Here is a 26,618-nt window from a genome sequence, read left to right on the forward strand (position 1 = left end):
ATCTATATTCCATCTGGGTTAGTTGGATAACGATATTATACAGTGGTTTAAATGTTAAATAACACGTTCTGTATATATTACGGCACACATATTTATGTGTAAATACGTTTAAACACTGTTCAGTACTGGTACAGACTGTATAAATATTACCGAGTTTGTGGAACTATTACCGAGTTTGTGTTAATATTACCGAGTTTGTGTAAATATTACCGAGATTGTCATGACCTACTATCAAACAATCAAGCAGAATACGAGCGGCGTCCGTATTACTGCTGTTTTCATGTTTGAACTGTTACAATCTATTGTTCTGCTTCCCAAGTTTAATTCTAGGATTGTGTTGGCCCATTTTCCTATTATTCTCTTCATTGCGGAAGCTGTTATCGTTTTCAACCGCAGTCGATTCACATTGGAAGCCATTTTTGTTTCCATGTGTTTTAGTTTGTTGTGCGCATGCGTTTATCGTATATGTCACAAAATTTTCACATACATCATCAAATTCGAATGGTTATTGTTCAGAAGGTTATTTTTTTAAAAGATATACCCAATAATATGATAAAACAAGAAATATCTTAAAAAAAGATAAACGGCATAGTTTTAATGCTGGTGGTTATAATGTAAAACTGCTGGTGAAATAAATTAACGAATTGAATGCGTTTCAGCATGGATATCAAAATAATATCAGTTTGAATCATTTTTGGTGAAAATAAGACTGCATTTGAATCAGGAATATAATTTTATTAATGTGTCATTTAAAAAGATACATTCACTTATTCAGCTTGCATTCGATCTTAACTTTGTTTCGTTTTTGACTGCATATCTGCATTTTGCATTTACCGCTACATTGACCAATCACATACTTCATCTTGACCAGTAACGCCACCTGTCGCGTCATATCCGGGGCCAAAAGAATATTAAACGGCTATGCCGAAAAATACAAAATAAATATTGGTTTACCGTGAGGTCCCTTAACTTTGTTTCGTTTTTAACTGTATATCTACATTTTGCATTGACCGCTACATTGACCAATCACATACTTCATCTTGACCAGTAACGCCACCTGTCGCGTCATATCCGGGGCCAAAACAAAATTAGACGGCTATGCCGAAAAAAATGGTTCAGGCGTCATTTCTTTCTAAGTTTGTCGAAGAGTTTACCCCGAGATAGACATTGTTGGCAAAGCTTATTTATCTCTAGCAATAAAGAGTTTGTGTGGTTTAAAGCAGTTGATAGTGAAATGCTCTAATGTGTCGTGCGAAAAAAATCACCGAAACGGTCAAGTTACATGAAGGCCATTCATCGGTAACACATAATGAATTTCTGCGAGGAGTTACTTCTAACAAAAGTTAACAAATATCTAATAATGGTCCTGATCAAATGTAGAAAACACTGTCAATTCAATGAAAAACGTAGGAACACAAATGTGTGGGACATTAATTGACGGGAATGTTCCATGGGAATTATCGCGATGTGATGAAGAAACATGACAGACATTTAAAATACTGCCGATATAAAAAATTGTACACTAGAAATATACATATTTCATAAATATGACGAAATCCACATAGCATCGATGGGAGTCCAATCACAGGTCCTAGCCTCGTCTGTCAATACTTCCAATATATATTGGATGTATTGCACCAGTGGGCTTCAGCTCAATCTTGTCTTGAATGATCATATCTACCCACATATCATGTTTTGTCTTCTGAAAGTGTTTGGCAATTTTGTCGAAATGTGAGGGAAATGCACGGTTCAGGAGTACATGTACTGCTCTCGCGGATAACATATTTTGCACAAAACAACTATGGCGGTATGCCCTGGAAATGCCTACCAGGTATATGATGCAATGAGGGCCTTGGTTACCAGCTATGTTTCTATAAAGACGTACACATCGATTTTGTATGGAACTTGAAATGCATTTAACAGCTGTGGTAGTATTACACCAACAAGGCACACAGTTATTACAAATATCCTATTAATACTTCTGGGGATGGCAAGAGGACAAGACAAATAGTTTAACTGTAGGGCTTGTTTTTTATCATAAATCTGATTTTGTTTACCTCATACTCGTTTAAGTACCCCCCCCCCCCCCTCCTCTAAAAAAATCTCCTTTCTCTGTTCAGAGTTCTTAATAGAGTCTATTTATAAGAGCATTTTTGCTAATTGAAATACATATTTATGTTGTTATATTTGTGCGATATTATTTACAGCCGCCATTTGCATTCAAAGTCTAAACAGAATCGAGTTGTAAGCATTGAGAGACATACCTGATCAAATAAATTATCCTACTGCATCTTAAAGACACACAATGGAATGATTGTTTGATGCAATACAAGTGGAGCTGATAAGGCTCCCCATAATCATATCGTTTCACATGTTTTGCCGAAATTATAACAAATCAGCAGATCACTTGTCAAAGCAAGTCCCTTGATCATCAGTGACATATATTAACAATTGATAAATATACTTCTGTCAAATTGCCCGGACGCACCATGGAAAAGATGTCACTATGAAATGATGATTATTTTGGTAACTTTATTTGTGTATCCACAGAGGTATATAAATTTGTTGTGCAGTAGACTCAGAAGATCAAATTATGTAAAATAACAAATTTCATCGTTTCCTTGGATCAATTAAGATTGAACAGGCGGCATTAAGGTCTGTTGTTTCATTTGGATTTGAAGTTTAAATGATAAACAAATACACACTGATGTAGCTTCCACATTTATTATTTTTCAATCACATGTTCACATTGTTTGGCACATTTTAAACAACAATGTAGGCGTATATGGACGGAATATTACTCGTATATAAATGCGGACACATACAAACACAGTACATTTTGTATATATTTCAATTAGTGCGAATATTTACCGTCCTGCGCTGACGTCACATCCGTAGTACTGTATATTGTGTATATTAATTAAACTGTGTAGGATAAAACTTTTGTGTTTTTATTTTCTGGGATTGAATGACTTCATTGTACATTAACACAATGAATAAATACAAATCTCCAGCATACCTCAAAATCACAAGCATCAACAGATCGCGATATCCATGGAAACCACGAAACAAATGACTCATGAATATATGGAACGTGATTAACTTACACTAGAACATCACACGTATCATATTTTACTAACTAATCTTTTAACGTTCCCCGACCCATCTACTACTATCAATGACGTTATACAAGGTTTTCAACAATTTACAATTATAGCATTTTGATAGTTTCGATATCGGATTTTATCAACCCGAGAAAATAGGACGAAAATTTATCATTATAGCATTTATTCTCATGTCTCATTTTGAAAGTTAAAATGTGTTATATCAAGTATATATAAATTCTACAATCATAAAACAATTAGTACATATATTTCATACGATATCATACAAATCATAATCAATTTTGCGATTAAATAAGAGAAACATGATGATTTAGTCTTGAAGTTAATATCATGTTTCTAATTCTTCCTATATGACAAGATTGAGCTCTCATATTAACGATCATCATTTGAACATATATATGACACACTGGACTACCAGTACACGAAGCCAGACTCGACATTACTTTTGTCCCTACCTTGCCCTCAACCTGTGGCAATCCTTCCTGGCCATAGATTGCTGCTTTGCAAAGCAAATTAGCATTATCATTCGCGGTTTCCATTATATAATTGGAGAAACCAGTTAACACAACAGGTTGAGGATAGTCTTGTCAACAGGTACACATTCGATAGAAGTGTTGTCGTCAATGCATTATCATTGCCTCATACAGTACGGCAAAAATCAATACATCACCTACCCAATGGATACGGCCATAAATTTCAGCTACCATCATTCAAACATTCCAATAGGACAGAAAGCAAAAATAAAATACATTTCACACAGAAAAAAATCAATGTTCTGTTTCGATCGTCCAGTTTGAATATATTGGCACTTATTTACGTCCATTTGTCTGTTTACATTGCGTCTGAGCCTGGCTTCTCCTCATGTCATTTGCCGTAGAGCATCTCTTTGGGAAGAGGGCGTGGTTTCATCAGTTTGGTCAACCTTGACCTTTGCTCCTGTGTCAGTGAAGGGAGTCTCGCTGTAGCCGAGGAAATACGGGAGCTCGCCGGCCTTTGCTTCTGCATGTGTATAAAATACAGAAACAATATATATATATAAAAGAATCAAATGAAGCTATAGACTAAACAATATCTTAACTATAAATACAAACAAGAGGCCCAAGGGGCCAACATCTTTCACATGGATATTTCAACGATCATGGGAAACATTCAAACTAATAATAATTTCTCATTTTGGTCTTGGCTCCATTTATGGTCAACATTCTCCTAAACGTAAGATTTAGTTTTCTGGTGCCAAAGATATTTGCAATGAAATTCGGTTGTAAAATAGTCAACTTTGATAACCAATTCCTACCTCCTCTATTGGACCCCATCCTCCGCCTTCAGGGAGATAAACTTTTAAGTTATCAAAAATTCAGTTCCTGTTACAAAAAATTATGCAGACCAATTCGATCGAAATTCTATTATCCTTGCAGAAGAAAAAGGCTTTCAAAAATTCCCTTATTCGGTCCTGCCCCCTCTGCTCCCTGAGGAAGGTATTCCATTTATACAACAATAAGCCTCTTTCACCCAATATGATCCTAATTTGATAAAATTCCATAAAAAAAAAAACAAAGATGATTTCCTCTACTGGACCCCGTCCCTTCGCCCGAGTCTCACCGTTTATACAGCACCGCGTCTTCTTATCTCAATAATGACCTACTGTTTATACAAAAAAGTTCCAGTCACCCAAATATACTTTAATCAAGCTGGAATAAAACAAACAGTTGAAGAACCACAAAAAAAATCACTTGATTAGATTTGGACAAAGCTCAGTCATTCCTTCAGTAAGAATTATTCTAAATGTATTATATTTCATCTAACGTGTCCCTCCACCTCTCAGACCCAAGGGGATCATACCCAAATTTGTTTTATTTCACTCAAGGATGCTTCTGACCAACTTTAGGGGTAATTCTGTCAGTCCTATCATCGGAGAAAAAAATACAGAATTTGCTATATTTCCCCTATTGAGCCCCGTCCTTCAAGTTCTAGGGCACTAGACTCCCGTCTATACAAAAATTGGGTTCCTTCACCCTAGGGTGCTTCAGATCAAATAGGACAATAACTTGTCTATCTTTAAATCGAATGAGGAATTTTAGACATGTTCTTATATCATCCCTATTGAGCCCCATCCTTGAGCCACACGGTGGCAAGACCCACCAGTGATACAGAATTTGTTACCCTTCAACCAAAATCTTCAGTTAAAATTGGATAAAATCATGCCATTCTTGTAGCAGAAGAAGAGTTTTAAAGAAATTAAGGAAAAGTTGAACGCATAAGGTCATTGGCAAATGATAATGAATATTCATGTAATATGAAATTGTTATTAATATTATATTAATCTATGCTATATAAAACATCAAACATGAAAAGCAGCACATATCAAAGTTACAGATGATATTCTTTTCACAACAAATCAATATACAAACACAAATAATAGGTATTAATTATGCAAGTAAGCGAATTAAAGACAAAAAGCTTGGCGGTATAGACATGACTCTATTGGCTTGATGAACATCTGATTTTTCAAAATGACATGGAAATAGCACACTGTATAGCTGAAAATTGTCGCTTACGCTTTAGCGTGGAACCCAAAAACAAAAACAAAAACAATACAGAGTCTGGCAGCTGAAACACATGTCTATTAAATGGTGTATGTGATTCCGGGAATGTCGGGTAACGCCAATCGTGACGTTGCTAACATAACACTTATTGTTATAAAATTCAAATGACCTTAGTCGTTTCAAATGCAACCGCCTGTGACACTTGTGGATTTATGATCAAACTCGACTGTTCTGTGGTGTGATACACAAGTATGACATCACACATGTAGCCAAGTGACATGAAACATGAATGACGACGCACGATTGTCAAAGAGGAAAGAATTTAGTGGATATCACTGATGTTCACGCGAGTAGGAGTTCCGGGAAACTAGTAGATACAATCTCTTACTCGTGTCAGTATACTACGGAGTAGGAGTTCCGGGGAAACTAGTAGATAAAATCTCTTACTCGTGTCAGTATACTACGGAGTAGGAGTTCCGGGAAACTAGTAGATAAAATCTCTTACTCGTGTCAGTATACTACGGAGTAGGAGTTCCGGGAAACTAGTAGATACAATCTCTTACTCGTGTCAGTATACTACGGAGTAGGAGTTCCGGGAAACTAGTAGATAAAATCTCTTACTCGTGTCATTATACTACGGAGTAGGAGTTCCGGGAAACTAGTAGATACAATCTCTTACTCGTGTCAGTATACTACGGAGTAGGAGTTCCGGGAAACTAGTAGATAAAATCTCTTACTCGTGTCATTATACTACGGAGTAGGAGTTCCGGGAAACTAGTAGATAAAATCTCTTACTCGTGTCAGTATACTACGGAGTAGGAGTTCCGGGAAACTAGTAGATACAATCTCTTACTCGTGTCAGTATACTACGGATTCCTGACATTTCTGCTTATTGTGTTCTTTTAATATTTTAACGCTTTTTATCGCATTGCCACTCTTGTAAGATCGGTTATTTATCAAACACTCCTGCAGTATCGAGGTACGACTACGCTAGTTGTTGAGGTACATATATTACCCTAAGTTGTCGTTCCTGCGTTTGCCAAACTTTTGGACTCCGAATCATTGTTGTGTAGGTATGTTTACTTATCCTATAAGACGGCTTACAGTACTGATTACACCAACAAAAGAAGTAAATAGCAATTGTGTTTTGAAGATTACGTTTATAGGCACACCATGATTTGTTTAGGATACAAACAATGCACTTTTGTGGCAGCATGCAGCATAGAATATAACAGGATCAAACCACTGAACACCATCATAGCCATTTTGTTATTCGATGTCACACCACGCCCCTTAGCCTTTAAATCACTTACGTCATCAATTGATTGTACAAATGCATACGAGAATGACTTTTCCCTGACCGGCAGTCCTATCGTCTCCGTGTATGTGGCGGAGTTTCCAGACAGGATCTGGTTTTGACTGACCCCTATTTTCCCTGCTCTGGGATCAACAACCATCGGCTGACTATTGCTGAACATCCGGTTAAAGTTTCCGTCACGATTAGACAGTTCCATTCGGTATCTTTGTACTTCTTTTCGGAGCTTCTCTACTTCGTCGTTATAATCCTGTAAAATGCATGAGACTCAATGAATGCATTGCCATATTAACTACATACAGAAATAATGCTTATTGTACAGTTTTGATTGCAAACTGCAGCATATGATATTAACAACATAAAGAACAATATATATCTATAGTCAAACTTCGTTATTTCAAGCTCCGATAACCGAAGACTGTTTAACTCGAAGTAAAATTAAAAAGTTCTATATAAAACATACTCGGTTACCTCGGATACTCCACTGACTTCCAGATAACGAGGTTTGACTGCACGTGTAGAATAAACTAAAGAGTTTATTGTAGGAAATAGATAAAATATCGAGCTTCCTTCCTTTTTATTATTGCACAGCACACGTGATCAACCATATTCATGTTTTGTACATACTATTAGAAGAAAAGACAAAGGTCCTAGCAATATTTCTCATTTTGATATGAATACATAAAATGTAGATGGTTTTTGATATGGTAGAAGATGAACAAGATGAAACCTAAATCTAATAAAAATAAGTTTCATTACAGATAAGAGTTGATTAATTACAATATGTTGATTTTATGATATGATATATAATGCGATACATGGGATATATCTGTGGAGAATGGTAAAGGGAACGAAGGCAATTATAAGCAGGTTGATTAATATACAATGTAAAATGAATTATCAAAATAGAAAAAAATAGCCATGCAATAAATGGTGTAAAAGTGCCAGCATGATGAGGCCGATACAGGATTGTCCATAACTGATCTAGGAATATCACGTTATACTAGCTGATTGAGGAATACCAGTTTATACTAGCTATACGTCATACACTAGCAATATCTATGCTATAAAATTGTGTCATACCAATATTACAAGTAGATGGTTTGCTGGAATGTATGGGATGTATGTATTGACCGCTTCAATTATCTTCACCTTTAATAACTTACATCAATTATTAAAACTGTGTCTAAAAGCAATGATACTCTTCCATCCATGTTCAATAGGTAATCAATGAGTACACAAAGAAGGTGAATGTGACTGTTAATTCACACTGGAAACATATTGGAGCCGAATGAAGGATCAAATCGACTGATATCAAATATCGTTTGAATTAATGTGAATGTTGTGTTATACAGTGGTTAAATTACACGATTGTGCCACCAGGTTAAAATAAAATGTTCTGATTTTCCACGTTAATTGTAATTTTGTCAATTAAGTTTCTCTTTAAAATCACTTTCAATGTATCTTTCATCGCGATTTTTTCCATCCTAGAAAATATAACTCGTCAAATATAACAACCTTTCTGGTACTTGTAATTTGCCTTTGATAAACAGATTATTCCTAACAGGTTCTTTAGGTCACTATCTGAGATATACGTACTAAAGAAATCTACAAAAAGCGTAAATATTTAATATTGAGAAGAAAACAGATATACACAGAGACCAAGATTCCCGTGAAGGTGAAGATGTCACACGTGGTATGCTGTCTGGTAGTGAATGCATATTCACTACAAATGTTACCTTATCTTTGGGTGTGCTGGGCATCTGTATTTTCTGAAAGGTCAGGTCAGGCAGACATGTTATTTTCACTTTGAACAATAAGTTCAATAAGGGGTCACTTGTACTTTTTGCAATGATAACAAGTCACATTATGTAGATATAGTAAATCCATGTTGCAAAAATAACAAAGAATACCGACATACACTAACGAAAGCATAACTTTAACTCAAACACAACGGAGAATATGATAAATGAGATCATGATAACTGCAAAAAAGGAAGAAAATATTTGAAAACAAAAATTCATTCCAAAAACCATTATTAAAGTAAAAAAGATATAAAACGTGGAATAAAAGTATCAATAATAGATAAACATATCAAATCAATAGAAGTATCAAAACAATGCAGTCTTAATTTTAAACCTTTATAAACAGGTCAAATCGAGATACGAGAACCTCAAATCGAGGAACTCGCATTGGGAATTTAATTTCCGAATAGGGCACAATGCGTTTTCCGTTAATATTTGCATTACTTTTTAAATCATTGATTATTAACATTTCTGGGATTATTTTATACTTTCCATATTTACAGATGTGCTTAAATATAAGGATTGCGTATCAATCGAAATAAACATTATTTATATTGTGATGTCAAACAATACATATCGTTGGAATATTGCTAATTTTCCGAAAATGTAGTTGCTATATAAAGATAAGATTTTAACATTCTTACGGACACCTGCCTTCGTTTAAAACATGGAAAGTTGCTTTCCACCATAATTGTTGATCAGTATAGGATTGGACAAACCATTAGGAATATGATTGGGTTTGAATTATGATGTAATGTTCGGAATGTCAAAAGGGTTTAAAAGTCATATAGGATCTACGGCATTATGAATATGTCATCCAGTTGTCATGGAAACAACTCTTAAGGTTAATAAACAGATTTAAAGAATAACAACTAACATGGTTGAGTTTTTACCATCATAATCGTAATCAAGGAGATATCGATGCTTGTTTTCCACCAACGCCCACTGATTCTCAACATGCACAAATCGTATTTCTCACATAATATTTAAGGTAAAAGAAAGTTTCATACATTCCCCCCTTACACACCATACAGTAATACATGTGAAAACAGACAATGTTTTTGTGAGTAAATGCCGTAGATCCTATAAATCTAAATAACAGGTGTGCATGCGTAAGGGCAGATAAGGACATTCCTAATATTAAAAGTTTGGTAATTAAATATATGCATTAACATGTTTTCAACGCGAGCATAAATTATAAACCTGCACCAGGATGTGCGTGCGTTAGAATTAAGTAGATAATTTGGAATAATAAAAACCATGCAAATAAATAAATGAATAATAAGGTACACGAATATAAACTAACTTGCTTTACATCATCCGATATTGGTTCTATATTCATTCGGGTAATCAGAAGATTTACCTGGTGATTTTTTGAGCAATTTTTGTCCTGCTGAAAGCATACATATGATAGATGACGTATATACTATACATATATTATATATATATATGTTATATAACATATTCAGATTTCACACTTTGTTAATCTTCAAATGACGATATATTCCAGGTCTTACAGTGATGATATTCGGAGTACATGTATATGGAATATCCAAGTATATACATAGATATATATATCGTTTAAAAAGAATTCTGATATTGACATGACTCCTTATTAACTGTTCTGCTGAATTTGGAGAAATGTTATAGGGGAAGAAATTGAAAGTTATCATTAGCGAAAAGCAACCTTTATTGAAAGTCTTCGGAGGTTAACATAACCCTGCATAGAGATTAACTTCACACTTAAACATCACCCTGTATACAGATTAGCATCACCCTGTATAGAGATCGACAACATCCTTGATATGCATTAACATCATCCTTAAACATCACCCTGAATAGAGATTGACATCACCCTGTATGTTATAGAGATTGACATCACTCTGTATAGAGATTGACATCACCCTGTATAGAGATTGACATCACCTGTATGGTATAGAGATTGACATCACCCTGTATGTTATAGAGATTGACATCACTCTGTATAGAGATTGACATCACCCTGTATAGAGATTGACATCACCCTGTATAGAGATTGACATCACCCTGTATGGTATAGAGATTGACATCACCCTGTATGTTATAGAGATTGACATCACTCTGTATAGAGATTGACATCACTCTGTATGGTATAGAGATTGACATCACCCTGTATCGTATAGAGATTGACATCACCCTGTATAGAGATTGACATCACCCTGTATAGAGATTGACATCACCCTGTATGGTATAGAGATTGACATCACCCTGTATGGTATAGAGATTGACATCACCCTGTATAGAGATTGACATCACCCTGTATAGAGATTGACATCACCCTGTATGGTATAAAGATTGACATCACCCTGTATGGTATAGAGATTGACATCACCCTGTATCGTATAGAGATTGACATCACCCTGTATGGTATAGAGATTGACATCACCCTGTATCGTATAGAGATTGACATCACCCTGTATAGAGATTGACATCACCCTGTATAGAGATTGACATCACCCTGTATGGTATAGAGATTGACATCACCCTGTATAGAGATTGACATCACCCTGTATAGAGATTGACATCACCCTGTATCGTATAGAGATTGACATCACCCTGTATGGTATAGAGATTGACATCACCCTGTATGGTATAAAGATTGACATCACCCTGTATGGTATAGAGATTGACATCACTCTGTATAGAGATTGACATCACCCTGTATAGAGATTGACATCACCCTGTATAGAGATTGACATCACCCTGTATAGAGATTGACATCACCCTGTATAGAGATTGACATCACCCTGTATGGTATAGAGATTGACATCACCCTTTATAGAGATTGACATCACCCTGTATAGAGATTGACATCACCCTGTATAGAGATTGACATCACCCTGTATCGTATAGAGATTGACATCACCCTGTATCGTATAGAGATTGACATCACCCTGTATAGAGATTGACATCACCCTGTATAGAGATTGACATCACCCTGTATAGAGATTGACATCACCCTGTATAGAGATTGACATCACCCTGTATGGTAAGGGGATTGACATCATCCTGTATGGTATAGAGATTGACATCACCCTGTATCGTATAGAGATTGACATCACCCTGTATCGTATAGAGATTGACATCACCCTGTATAGAGATTGACATCACCCTGTATAGAGATTGACATCACCCTGTATCGTATAGAGATTGACATCACCCTGTATCGTATAGAGATTGACATCACCCTGTATCGTATAGAGATTGACATCACCCTGTATAGAGATTGACATCACCCTGTATGGTATAAAGCTTGACATCACCATGTATGGTATAGAGATTGACATCACCCTGTATGGTATAGAGATTGACATCACCCTGTATGGTATAGAGATTGACATCACCCTGTATGGTATAGAGATTGACATCACCCTGTATAGAGATTGACATTACCCTGTATGGTATAGAGATTGACATCACCCTGTATGGTATAGAGATTGACATCACCCTGTATGGTATAGAGATTAACATCACCCTGTATAGAGATTGACATCACCCTGTATCGTATAGAGATTGACATCACCCTGTATGGTATAGAGATTGACATCACCCTGTATGGTATAGAGATTGACATCACCCTGTATGGTACAAAGATTAACATCACCCTGTATAGAGATTGACATCACCCTGTATAGAGATTGACATCACCCTGTATGGTATAGAGATTGACATCACCCTGTATGGTATAGAGATTGACATCACCCTGTATGGTATAGAGATTGACATCACCCTGTACAAAGATTAACATCACCCTGTATAGAGATTGACATCACCCTGTATAGAGATTGACATCACCCTGTATAGAGATTGACATCACCTGTATGGTATAGAGATTGACATCACCCTGTATGGTATAGAGATTGACATCACCCTGTATGGTATAGAGATTGACATTACCCTGTATGGTATAGAGATTGACATCACCCTGTATAGAGATTGACATCACCCTGTATGGTATAGAGATTGACATCACCCTGTATAGAGATTGACATCACCCTGTATGGTATAGATATTGACATCACCCTGTATGGTATAGAGATTGACATCACCCTGTATGGTATAGAGAATGACATCACCCTGTATAGAGATTGACATCACCCTGTATAGAGATTGACATCACCCTGTATAGAGATTGACATCACCCTGTATGGTATAGAGATTGACATCACCCTGTATAGAGATTGACATCACCCTGTATGGTATAGAGATTGACATCACCCTGTATGGTATATATATTGACATCACCCTGTATGGTATAGAGATTGACATCACCCTGTATAAAGATTAACATCACCCTTAAACATCATGCACCCTGTACAAAGATTATCGTTATACTTCTTTGAGAATCATGAGTTTACCAATTCAATGACCATTATTTTTTTTCGTTTTAATTTTCGTTACAGGTCTGTTTAACAATCTCCATGTTCAATACCTATATTTCAATACGTATTTATGAAATTGTATAGCACACTTTACAGTGTATCGGTTGCTGATTAAAGCTTTATATTAGAGGTATTTTCCACAACCGTTATTAAAAATTTAAAAATAATATTATCATAACATCGATTTTCAATACCTGACCATTGGCTTATTAGCATTGTTTGTCAATAGTGCTGGGGATGTTTACTTCAATAGCTAATATTTACCTATGTACAAGGAAGAACCCTTAATGGGACTATTGACTCGAACAAAAGTGTGGCTAATAGCTATAAAATGATTCGCCATGTTGTCGTTATAAATAGCACATCAATGGCAGACCACTGTGTCAAAGTGTAATAATGACTCACGTGATACATACTTCAGATGGACGATTATAGGATATAGTTCTTAATAAAATGTCTTATTGATTTCTATGTGTAATTAATTCACATAGTTATGGATGATATGGTATTTTTATTTTCTAGTGACAAAGTGAGAATGGGAAAGATTGAAGATTACAAATACGTCTTTATAACCAGCGATATGATAACGATATATCATCATAATAGAATACCAAAAATGCGGTAAAGGTATGCAGGTTGTGTATGATAAAGTTTTTAAAAATCAAGATAATGATGAATTGGCACACAAGCAATGTAATAGAAAACAAAACCAAACATTCACTATCATGATTTAGTGCAATAACATTTAATCGCGCCAAGTGTTATAGTTTGAATGTATTTGTTTCAAAATTGGTCAAGTGTGATCTTTGACCTTTCACCTTGGCCAATGACCATTGCCATCTAACGAAGTCTATAACTTAATGTTGTGATGTTTTTGTGGGAATATTTGTTTTAAAACTGGTCAAGTGCCAACTTTGACCTTTTACCTTGACAGAATACCACTAAAATGTTATCATATACAAGACTTGATGGTGTGATGTTCTTGTGTGAATATGACATATCCAGTATGCAAGTAACTCTTCTAAGTAGATGTACAATTATGTGCTTGCGCATATTGTTCATGATTTGACGATACGCTAAAATTCGAGTACGTCAAAGTAAGGATATAGTTGACCCAAATGCCATTTTGCATATAAATGTATACTGGAATGATGGTCTAATGTAAGTTCGGAACAAAAAACTAACAAATATCCATCTATTAAAACAACTAGGGATACTTACGGTGAAGTTGGTCGCACTCCGTGGAGGAGGCAAATTGTTCTGTTGTTGATTTTGCTGCCGTTGTTGAGTTGCTACAACCTCTGCTACCTTCCTACCGAAGTCTTTCTTCAGATTTTTCAAATCTGTCTCTAATTTCACATTTTTCGCCTCCAACTGAATCTTATTTCTATGTGTTTCCTCAAGTAGAGCCTGGAGCTGAGCTAACTCTCGCTCCAGTTTCTCATTGGTCCTTTCCAGCTCTTTTATTGCCTCTTGATACTGGACCTCTTTATCCGATGAACTTTTCTCGAGCTCGGCTAACAACCGCCGTAACCTCTCAAGTTCTCTGTTTTTGCTTTGAATCTCCTCATTTTTGATTTTCAGCTGTTCCGCAACTCCTTCCCTTAATTTTTCGATGTCTTTCTGGGCATTTATCAACAAGTCTCGTAAATTCTGACTGTCCGATTTTTCCTCGGACAACTGTTTTTCTAGAACTTGAATTTGTTGTTTCCACTGTTCCTCCCTTGCGTCGGCTTGTTCTTGGATGGCCTCTTTTACTCGCTCTCTACCCGCTAACCGTTCCTTATCTAACAACGCCTCCAGATCTTTCCGTTTCTGATCCAATGAAGCTATTCTACCCTCGGCGTCCTCCAATACTAACGATAATTCAAACTCATACGCGTCCTTTATCGCTTCTATCTCAACCTCTTTCTCATGGTTCCTTGTGAAAAGCATATGAACGACCTGAGTCAATTCCGCGACTTTTTTCGACATTCGAAAGTCGAAAGTTTTCTTTTTGTCTATCGTAGCCATCCTGACGTTATGTTATCTCACTCAGTGAATAAATAAACAGTTAAAAAACAGCCACAGTTATAAACACATCCGTTTTGTCCAATAATGGAGAAGGTGGTGTCGAGTTCCTCATCCTACAAGATAACAGAGAATAATGTTTTAATATAGTTGCTCCATTACATGAATGCATGTCCATCATTTTGCATAATCTTATTTACGACAAGTCTTTAAGTGTCATAACGACGAGTGTTTAGCGGAAGCAGTCGGCTTATGTTTGGCTCCATGATCTATACAAACGGGCGTATTCTACATCTATATATTGACTCAAATGAAAATAAATGTATGATTGATTTTTTTCAGACACGCACTTGAATATCACTGTACAAAGCCCGATATGTGAGCCGAAGAGCGAGAGCCACTGAACGATTCCGCTATGGTTTAGCACGGTCATTCATAAAGCTGTATTACTACAGTACAACTGCTTATTAAAATAAAGTGAGGACCGCACGATGGCGGAAGCCATATAAATGAACTACCTGTGATATTGACACAAGTCATTGATTTCTTATTAAATGTCTTGGAAACGTTACCCGGCTGCTACAGTTTTCGATAGTGAAGTCGTTATGATACTATGAAAAAGACAGCCGACAGCGATATAATGGCGATAAATAATGCCTATAAGATTCAATTTGTGCTATTAGATTTGTCAAATTCCACTAGTTTGTATTCATTGATAAGTAAGTTACAATATGACACTTGGTCCTGGAAAGAGTTCTGTTGTATACAAACCTTATTAATCCAAACGCGTAATATCGTTATTATTACAAGGACAAAATCCGTATAACATATAACTGCTCAAAATACAACAATATGAAATACAACAATATGAAATACAACAATATAAAATACAACAATATAAAATACAACAATACAAAATACAACAAAATAAAATATATCAATTTGAAGAACAATGCTTCAGTGTAGAAAGTTAACGGCACAGACCTACAGTAAATAGCCATATGTTCATTGTATCGTACTGCTGTACCTGTACAAGGGTGGACTTCCGGTCAGCAAAATCAATGTTATCCAGTGTAGATGTCCACTAGAAATGTCTTTGATAGATATGACTTGTTAAGTGTTTAAACAACTCTTCGTATGAAGGATATTGTACACATATCATTGAATGGTATAATGCATGTATTGTTAATTTTTGTTTTGAACTAGATTTAGTACTGAATTAATCGTATATTTCATGACATTAGTTTTCACTATTGGCATACAATATTACGAAAAACACGTAAACACTATTTAACAATAATTAAATCGGTTTACAGTTAGCTAGGACTTTTTTCTCTCGCTCGGTCGGGGTTACTCCACGTTGTAAATCGTTTGAAGCGCATAAATATAAGCGGATTGTGGAAGCTTTGTTATCGTCATTGTTTACCAGTTGGAACCATTGTGTTACGTTGGCATTGTTGTACCGGGTAGATATAAGGGATCTACAGTGCATTCATATACATTCAATCTTAGATACGGTATCCATTACTGGGTATATATAGACTCGTCACTGAAGATATGGTGACACACTCAAGCGTCTTCTCACACAAAGAAACTGTACTTAGCCTAGCGAGTTACGTGTATAGGTGTTTGTGGAGATACACTAATCTATATACTAGGTTCGATCGCTCAGGTCGGTTATGAATAAAATCAACAAACATTCTTTAAAGGCTCAAAAGCACTGAACATGAATCGGATAGTACAATCAATATTGACTGATGTTATTGATAATTACTATTTTCAGGATTGTTTTGAATATTAACACATGCAAATGGCTATTGTTCTTTTTTCATTGTGCGATATCCATTGTCTAACGAACATCATACATCTTGTATAATAAACGTATTATACGTTTTCTTATGTTTCTTCTTTGTGTGACATTCATTAGAAAACCATGCAGTATAATATATATATTTTCATGGTAAACGATATTTGAAGAAATTTTACTTGTTTTCTTTTCACTCGAGCTCCATGTGTGTGAAGTGTGTGCGTGTGTTGTGGGGGTCTGTAGTTTTTGTTCGTGTTTGTCTCCTTGTGACAGAGCGAAACTGATGCCGGCTTTATAGTGCTACCTCACTGACACGTACTGCCGAGGCCCACCAATAGGGCACCATATCTGGTCATATACTCTGGTATGTCTCGACCACAGGACAGAACCTCACAGAGGCGAACGTTCAATTCAAGGCAAAAAGTGAGGCGGTGCCACCCAACATACTAGAAAGGTAAATTGTTTAGAAAGAAAGGATACTGGTGCGTCATATTTTCCTCAACGTACTAACAGTAAACAATAACATAACATTTAACTCCACACCGATAAAACAAGGGTAACAACACTTAAGGCCGATCTGAATCTTCTCGACATTCGTTCGGAATTTCTATACGTTTCGTTTCTAGCCTCACTGACATGGCCTAGGACAAAAAAGTCGTATGTACGATGTAATTTATACCCATTATTCGGAATGTACGATGACTTAATACATTACTAAATTTAGGTTTAGATGAGCTGTTCACTTGTTTGACTTTGTACAATCCTTATACTATATCTCAAATTAATCTTCACAGGCCAATCAGATTCCCTGTTACATTTCGAACTAGTTATAATTACCTGTATACCGTCGGTATTTTTTGTAATCTAATAGCCTAATTCAGTCTTCAGTGTCTTTGTGACCACCGAGTCCTCTGTACAATGTATACGATATTGTGTAAAATATACATTTAAAATATACATTTAAAATATCATTTGAATATGACTCGGCCCATTAGTACACCTCGTACAGTGGTCTAGCTAGCACATCACGTGACCCCTTACCAGTGTCATGTTTCCGCTTTGTTGCAGGTTACACGTGGTTTTCCACTGTATACTGAAGACAGAAATGGACAACGATATACAACGGATAAAACTGATATACTCAGAACAGACCAAAGTAACAACCGGTATACCCAAACATACCAAAGTAACAACTGGTATACTCAAACATACCAAAGTAACCACTGGTATACCCAAACATACCAAAGTAACAACTGGTATACTCAAACATACCAAAGTAACAACTGGTATACCAAATATTCCAAAGTAACAACTGGAACTGGTATACCAAATATACCAAAGTAACACCGGGTAAACCAAATATTCCATAGTAACCACTGGTATACCAAAACATACCAAAGTAACAACTGGTATACCCAAACATACCAAAGTAACAACTAGTATACCCAAACATACCAAAGTAACAACTGGTATACCCAAACATACCAAAGTAACAACTGGTATACCCAAACATACCAAAGTAACAACAAGTATACCCAAACATACCAAAGTAACAACTAGTATACCCAAACATACCAAAGTAACAACTAGTATACCCAAACATACCAAAGTAACAACTGGTATACCCATCATACCAAAGTAACAACTGGTATACCCAAACATACCAAAGTAACAACTAGTATACCCAAACATACCAAAGTAACCACTGGTATACCAAATATTCCAAAGTAACAACTGGTATACCCAAACATACCAAAGTAACAACAAGTATACCAAAACATACCAAAGTAACCACTGGTATACCAAAACATACCAAAGTAACCACTGGTATACCAAATATTCCAAAGTAACCACTGGTATACCCAAACATACCAAAGTAACAACTGGTATACCCAAACATACCAAAGTAACCACTGGTATACCAAATATTCCAAAGTAACACCTGGTATACCCAAACATACCAAAGTAACCACTGGTATACCAAAAGACACCAAAGTAACAACTAGTATACCCCAACATACCAAAGCAACCACTGGTATATCAAAACATACCAAAGTAACAACTAGTATACCCAAACATACCAAAGTAACAACTAGTATACTCAAACATACCAAAGTAACAAATGGTATACCCAAACATACCAAAGTAACAACTGGTATACCCAAACATACCAAAGTAACCACTGGTATACCAAAACATACCACAGTAACAACTAGTATACCAAATATTCCAAAGTAACAACTGGTATACCCAAACATACTAAAGTAACCACTGGTATACCAAATATTACAACGTAACAACTAGTATACCCCAACATACCAAAGTAACCACTGGTATACCCAAACATACCAAAGTAACCACTGGTATACCAAATATTCCAAAGTAACAACTAGTATACCCAAACACCAAAGTAACCACTGGTTTACCAAAACACACCAAAGTAACAACTGGTATACCCAAAATGTACAAAAATAAGTATTTGGTATACCCATTATAACATAATTTACTGCCGTAATATTTTGGATACCAAAACACACAAAAGAGAAAGTTGATATTCTTTTAACACACTAATGTGATATTTGGTATACCCCTAACATACAAACGTGATATTTGGTATACCCATAACACACAATGTGATATTTGGTATATCATAACACATAAACGTGATATTTGGTATACCATAACACAAAAACGTGATATATGGTATACCCATAACACACATATGTGGTATTTGGTATACCATAACACACAAACGTGATATTTGGTATACCGTAACACACAAACGTGATATTTTTATACCATAACATACAGAAATGATATTTGGTATACCCATAGCATACATAAATTATATTTGGTATACCCATAACACACAAACGTGATATTTGATATACATATAACACATAAATGTGATATTTGGTATACCATAACACACAAACGTGATATTTGGTATACCATAACACACAAACGTGATATTTTTATACCATAACATACAGAAATGATATTTGGTATACCATAACATACAGAAATGATATTTGGTATACCCATAGCATACATAAATTATATTTGGTATACCATAACACACAAACGTGATATTTGATATACATATAACACATACAGACGTGATATTTGGTATACCATAACACATAAACGTGATATTTGGTATACCATAACACATAAACGTGATATTTGGTATACCATAACACACAAAGTGATATTTGGTATACCATAACACATAAACGTGATATTTGGTATACCCATGACACACAAACGTTATATTTGGTATACCATAACACACAAACGTGATATTTGGTATACCATAACACACAAACGTGATATTTGGTATACCATAACATACAGAAATGATATTTGGTATACCAAAACATACAGAAATGATATTTGGTATACCAAAACATATAAAAATGATATTTGGTATACCAAAACATACAGAAATGATATTTGGTATACCAAAACATATAAAAATGATATTTGGTATACCAAAACATATAGAAATGATATTTGGTATACCAAAACATACAGAAATGATATTTGGTATACCAAAACATACAGAAATGATATTTGACTATCAAGAAATAACAGAAAACTTAGATGAAAATTTGAAGAAACGGGAACACGGCAAGAAAATGGGAATATATTTCTCTTCAATTATGCTGTTATTTGTCATCGAACGTAGAATACATGGGAAAAGTGAGTTAATTCTTCCCCTCCTCTTCCTGCAGTTAAGGCGTAAGGACCTGTTGTACCCAATTCGTAAGAGGGGATTAAATTTGAGATATTATCTTTTCTCTTTTTTCTTTTCTACTTTCTTCTTCCTATTATCTTCTTGACACTCTCTCTCATTGGTTGATATATGGACTGCTGTCTAAAAGAACTAACGAATGGCATACGCTGGTGTAAAAGATTTGAACGTCAAATAAAGATTTTCAATATAGTCATACTTAACTACACAGAGGACCAAGATACTTTAGTAGTTTAATCCTTCAAATGTCTAAATTATATTATGGATTATTCTCGTGTGCCCAGTTACAGAAAACATTATCCTATTTTAAACAGAGGAGACCTACAACACAAGCGTTTGCTTCTGGTTAGTATTAATATAAAACAATGTCAGCACCAGGATTATAGACTAATATTTTTTCTATTAATACTAACCAGAAGCAAACGCCTGTTATTTGACGTAGGTCAACACTAAAATGACGTCATGTTATTGTCTTGTAGTCTAGAATGTATCTTTACTCCTCTGAAACGATCCCACTTTTATCAACGCTCCTTAACCTAAGCTAACTCCTTAACGAGAAAAAAAAATACAAAAGGAAAAATTAGAAGTATTTGATTTCAGGAAAAATCTTAGCTAAGGAGCTAACATTTAATTCTGTAATGCTTACGTATGTAAGTTTCCTTAAGGAGTATTGATGAAAGTGTGGTCAGATTAACACAACTAAGTGATGATAAACCACAACACGACAAGTAAATACACGTATAAACGTAAACTAGTAACGATTAGGTGTAAAACATCACGTCTAGGAACATAATCCTTTAAACCTGGGTTGTAGTCAGATATGACAGTAAATCATTCAGGTAGGTATATCACTTTAACATAAATGGGGATTAAAACACGGGGTAGGCGCAATACAAGGGATCTCACATGGGTGTAGTCTGTAATTCATCGAGCTAGCTGGATAATGCCATATTCCACGAGTACGTTACATTATGACTCAAGGGCATATGATCACATTTTATTTAATATCATATAGCTGTTATCACCAAACAAATAAACAAAAAATCTCAAAATGAAATCTGGAAAAGACGAATGTTGATTTGGACGTCCCGTAGTACTGTTACTGGCGTGTCCCCATACACATGTTCACTGACGTCAGCTGGTGATCATTTACTTATGTTTTGGTCAATTAGAAAAGTATACATACATAATATATGTTAACATATTCATTGTTTCATTTAATTCAAATGTTCAAGCATGCTCGAGTCATACAGAGTAGCCCTGTCTGAACAGATCGTCAGAGTGTAGTATTACTGCACATTTAATTAAACATTAGTGTATATTTCATATACGTATATTTATAATAGAGTCGTTTCACCGAGATCTACTCCGCCGATAGTGGCGTCAAGTAAAGGGAATTTACCGAATTAGATATGGTACTCAACTGAAATATTTAACGTTAGTGTTTGACATTGTGTAGGGTAATAACAATTCCCTTTGTGGAAGCGGTTGATGTCTTGTTCATACATGTAAGTGAAAAAACGGATTTACGACCAATACGAATTTAACTCAAGTGGATCACACTAAATACTGACGAATATACACATTTAAATACTACAGTCTAAAGTAGTGTTGTAATGTCTGAAAAGTGAGGTATTGACCAGAAATGTTCACACGACTAGGCTATTCTATATAAACTATTTTATATAAAGTACATAAGGTTGACAGCAGTCGACTGGGCGTTATCTGTAAGTATAGCTATAGTTATCGGGTCTCTATCGCATACACATACACGCCACCCTACCTGTCAAGTTAATGCCATATTATAAAACATACTATGTAAAGAACTACAGTGGTACATAACTTATAAAATATATATAACTTACCTGTAAGTAAAACTACCCGTCTATCTTCAAGTACACACAGGTATTGTAGAAGAGTCGGAAAAGACACTATTCGCTCTTCCATTTTATAAAATAACTTCCGAAGAGTCCCGTATACGTCGAGAAGGGTTCCGACATTAAATCTGTGTCTTGTGTATCGCTATCTATGTCGGTGGTATTTGATCAGGCATATGTCTGTTAAAGTCCCAACTACTGTTACCAGCGTGTATTGAGGACGGTAAGGTACGTGTTGATACACCGGCTCCACACAATGACGGGTAGGAACGCTCTACTACCCACAAATGGCACACGACTCGCGCAGATCAACGCAATTGTTTAGTAGCTTTTGACCCCAACTTCTACATAATCCGCTTGGCAATCATGTACATTAAAATCTGTACGGCTTTTTCTAAGGTTTCGAAACGTTATTTAATTAGTTTTTTTTTATACTGCCTATAACAATAGAAATCAAGTTGAGTCCCCGTAAATGCCCCAAGAATGCATTGATCCAAGGAAATATAATCCTGTGTTATTGAATAATACAGCCCTTTTCAATATTAAATTAAAGCATTGTCTCATTAGCTATGATTTACATGTACCGACGGATATGAGCGGCTACACACCACGTACAAATCTATACGTTGGCCATTCTCAAGTCGGATCTGAACCCTAACGGATCTACCGTAATTTGGCGGTGCACAAAACAAGCGCACCTATTCACAGTTACATGGGGAGTGGTGGGGGTAGGGGCTTGCTTTGTTCCAGCAGTACTTACAGTCAATGTAACGAGTTCTTGCTTAAATAATTAGCTCAAATACATTGTACAATATTCAATATTAAGCTATATTCGAATTTTCAGATAGATGTTTTTGCGGAAATGTTACAGCCACTTCCTGTTCTTATACGCCGAAAAGTTTGGTAATGATGGTGAAAATCACATAAAATATTGGGATCCGTAACTAAAGGTCAAATTGCATGCGTGCAGCAAAGTCTTTCCAATAACCATAACACAAACTTCGTACTTAATGATTTTAAAAGCATTATTATTTGGTCATCAGTAAAATTTCCTGTAGAGCTTACCTAAAGCCTATATAGTTATATATTGTCAAATATAAACAATGCTTATCGTTTGACGAAATAGTTTAGCTTCATGGAAGTAATATTTGATTGGCTAAAGCAATCAGTCAAAGGTCAAGCTCAAAATACTGAGATGTAATGTTTAACCATGATATTCTTGTCGCCTCTCTAGCAGTTAAATAATTTAATCATTTACATATCAACCTAACGTCGTATACGTTGATATTTTGACGTTTGGTCACCTTTCCGAGTTTCTTTCCTACCACGTCAGGCTTTCCTGTTGATTATCGCCACGACATCAAATCATCTTTAACGACTGTCTACCTGGCGTAGTGGTGACAATTTAAGATATTTTGACCAGAGTTCAAGGCCCGGTCAGGTCAAGGTTAAAAATTGTACTGTGGTCTCCCGTTCTTTGTGTTTCTTTGCAATTAATACAATAATATACAATGTATAATATATGTAATGTGTTTAATAAATATAGCTAAACTAAACTGTATACCCAAAGTTCTAACCTTAAAAAGCCAAACACAATACTACCAGGGATAGTGAGACTATTCCCGCCACAGGGAACTTAAAACGGTTCTTTATTTATAACTATGAAATACGAGATTCCTTGGTTTCATCAACACTTCCTTAACCTACATTTTCCCTATAGGAAAGCATATTGAAGGTTGAATCCAAAAATTGATGCTTTCCTATGGGAACTTTTAAGTTAAAGAGTTCCCTTAAGTTAGGAACGTTGATTAAACCGAGGCCTGGTACGGAAAGCCAGACTCTGCCCCGTAGGGCCTCCATATGGGTCATTGTATAGTAATGGTTAACATCTTCATGTTGATAAACTAATACTATTTATGCCACATCTATTGGCTCAGCTCAGGTGTCAACTAAGGGGAGATAATCCCTGGATAATTTGAGATTTTTCAATTTGAAAAACATCCATTTACCAAAAGGAAAGGGTAATATCAAGTATCAGTAATATTGTGAACTTGGCTTTGATTTCAACAATCCTCTCTAGTGTCAGATATATTGGTAATACATCCTTTTCATTGTTGGAAGGGTCTTTAGGTATACACTATGTACACCTTCAAAATTGTGAACTATATTGCCCCAATGCTTTACATTTTCCCCTGGGAACTTCATAGGGGTATAGGGGCAAAAGTTCCTAGGGACATATGTAAAGCATAGGGACAATATAGTAGGAAGGGAGGTGAAAATGATAGAAGGGTATTTTTTCTGTTAAAATCAAATCAGCCTTGTTTGACATTATTATATGTTTGAATTAAACGAAACAGATATGCTAAAAATATTCAGGATTCGGAAGTGCTTTAATAATACTGAAGCTAGAATTGTTTACCCCCTGTACTTCATGGCTCCCCCTGGGAATGGAGTGAAATTTAATGCAGCTGGACTGTCGAAACTGGTAAGAAGACATTGTATGTACAATGTACATGTTTAAGACTTTTGTAACTGTATGACTCCATGGACTTCCTGTTACCAGATATTTTCAAATTCTTCAACATTTTTCTCCCACGTGTATACAACCGTTTATACATCATGGTTAAAATCTGGTACGTCATCATCCTCTAATTAATTAGCAGTACGTGGTTTGAAATAATTGTGGAGCTCGTTAACTCTTGAAATTCACATAGAACGTTTTAACATCGTCTATAATGGTGCCGGAGAAGGGTAGATCAAAGTCCGCTAATACATGTATTATATGTATGTAAAATTATATAGGGAAAGGGCTTAATATAAGTTTGATAACTTGTGCCCAATTCCCATGTATATATTAAGATACAATACAATACGTTAAAATAAAAAAAGTCCGCTACCTCAAGGTTTTTGACATATCGTATTAAATCAACAGGACTCGCTACTTGCTACACGGTAACACATTTACTCAGCAATTTGTGTTTTACCGACTCTCACACCCAGATACAGCGACCGAGTGCCATCATTATTGCGTTGATCAGAAATATCATTGGCGTAGTTTATCAAAATCGTTTAGATATCTGTGCAATCCGTGATCATGCATTAGATAAACCATATCAGACATGTCCTGTACAGTGTATAGTATAATCACATCTCGGGTTTTTTTTTTTTTTTTTTTTTACAAAATCGCCTAGTACATTTGTTGTGTAAACCAGAGTTCATTGTCAACTCCAACCTGTTAGTTTTCTATATCAATTACTATACGATTTTTACTAGAGGAGTTCAACATTTTATTCTGGATTGATCCAATGTCTCTTTTCGCGGAAGTTATATCTCTGTCCGCTCTAACCATTCTGGGAACGACTATAGAGACACAGGAGTATCGTCCTACAATACAAATTGAGAGTTTGATACATTAATGCCAAAATGAATGAAACTACATCACGGTATTTCGTCCTTCTATCTATCACTCAGCGAGGGAAGCAACAGAGAAAACCAAAAATGCTAAAAGTAAATGTCAAGATAGATAGAGGATACAAAAGCTCCATAACCCAATAAATCTCGTTGTTCTGTTTATTGGATTCAACAGAATACATTGAGTACGGGTATACATTGGTATGCCATAATGACTAAACTGTTTCCTGATACAATGATACTATATACCAGGCTAACAGACCAGACAGAATCAGTAGGAGATTATTGGTACCTTCGGGTAGTGATCGTCAGTTCCACCAAATAAAATCTACAATTTCCCCGCGTCTACCGTGCAATATTGCGGTAGTAGCCCAAATTATGACCCTGACACCAAACTTGGACCAGACGTCTATCTGTCAAAATGTCGAAGTTTGATGTTAGAATCAGAGGAAACTCGGGTTTGCAGTGGGTACTGTACAAATTAAGTGAATACCACGGACAAACAATGTTCCGGTAATTCTTTCTATAAATAAATAGCTATCTACAA

General features: G+C 35.6%; 1 protein-coding gene across 11 annotated transcripts; it reads right to left on the bottom strand.

The window, feature by feature from the left end:
* Positions 1-2,708: 2,708 nt before the first annotated feature.
* On the bottom strand, positions 2,709-22,934 carry LOC117334275 (protein FAM184A-like). Of its 11 annotated transcripts, none has more exons than XM_033893792.1 (6): positions 22,649-22,933; positions 14,431-15,335; positions 10,152-10,178; positions 8,723-8,755; positions 6,982-7,233; positions 2,709-4,124 (listed from the first exon to the last, which is right to left on the bottom strand). In XM_033893792.1, exons 2-6 carry the CDS (start codon positions 15,220-15,222, stop codon positions 3,990-3,992), a joined length of 1,239 nt encoding a protein of 412 aa, XP_033749683.1. In that variant the 5' UTR covers positions 15,223-15,335; positions 22,649-22,933; the 3' UTR covers positions 2,709-3,989. The 11 variants fall into 11 exon arrangements, with proteins under 11 accessions (XP_033749683.1, XP_033749682.1, XP_033749681.1 ...); XM_033893791.1 differs by having other exon boundaries at positions 10,152-10,181; XM_033893790.1 differs by lacking the exon at positions 8,723-8,755 and having other exon boundaries at positions 10,095-10,178; positions 22,649-22,934.
* Between the last annotated feature and the right edge of the window lie 3,684 nt (positions 22,935-26,618).

The sequence above is a fragment of the Pecten maximus genome, chromosome 9 (genome assembly GCF_902652985.1).
Source record: "Pecten maximus chromosome 9, xPecMax1.1, whole genome shotgun sequence".
NCBI lineage: Eukaryota > Metazoa > Mollusca > Bivalvia > Pectinida > Pectinidae > Pecten > Pecten maximus.

What these genes read in the sequence shown, in the direction of transcription:
- LOC117334275 (XM_033893788.1), bottom strand. Translation starts at nt 15,222, where the DNA reads ATGGCTACGATAGACAAAAAGAAAACTTTCGACTTTCGAATGTCGAAA. An exon ending in GGAGTGCGACCAACTTCACC is followed by an intron (nt 10,182 to 14,430) that starts GTAAGTATCCCT and finishes GTATGCTTTCAG; the next exon opens with CAGGACAAAAATTGCTCAAA. An exon ending in TATCGGATGATGTAAAGCAA is followed by an intron (nt 7,234 to 10,094) that starts GTTAGTTTATAT and finishes TGCATTTTACAG; the next exon opens with GATTATAACGACGAAGTAGA.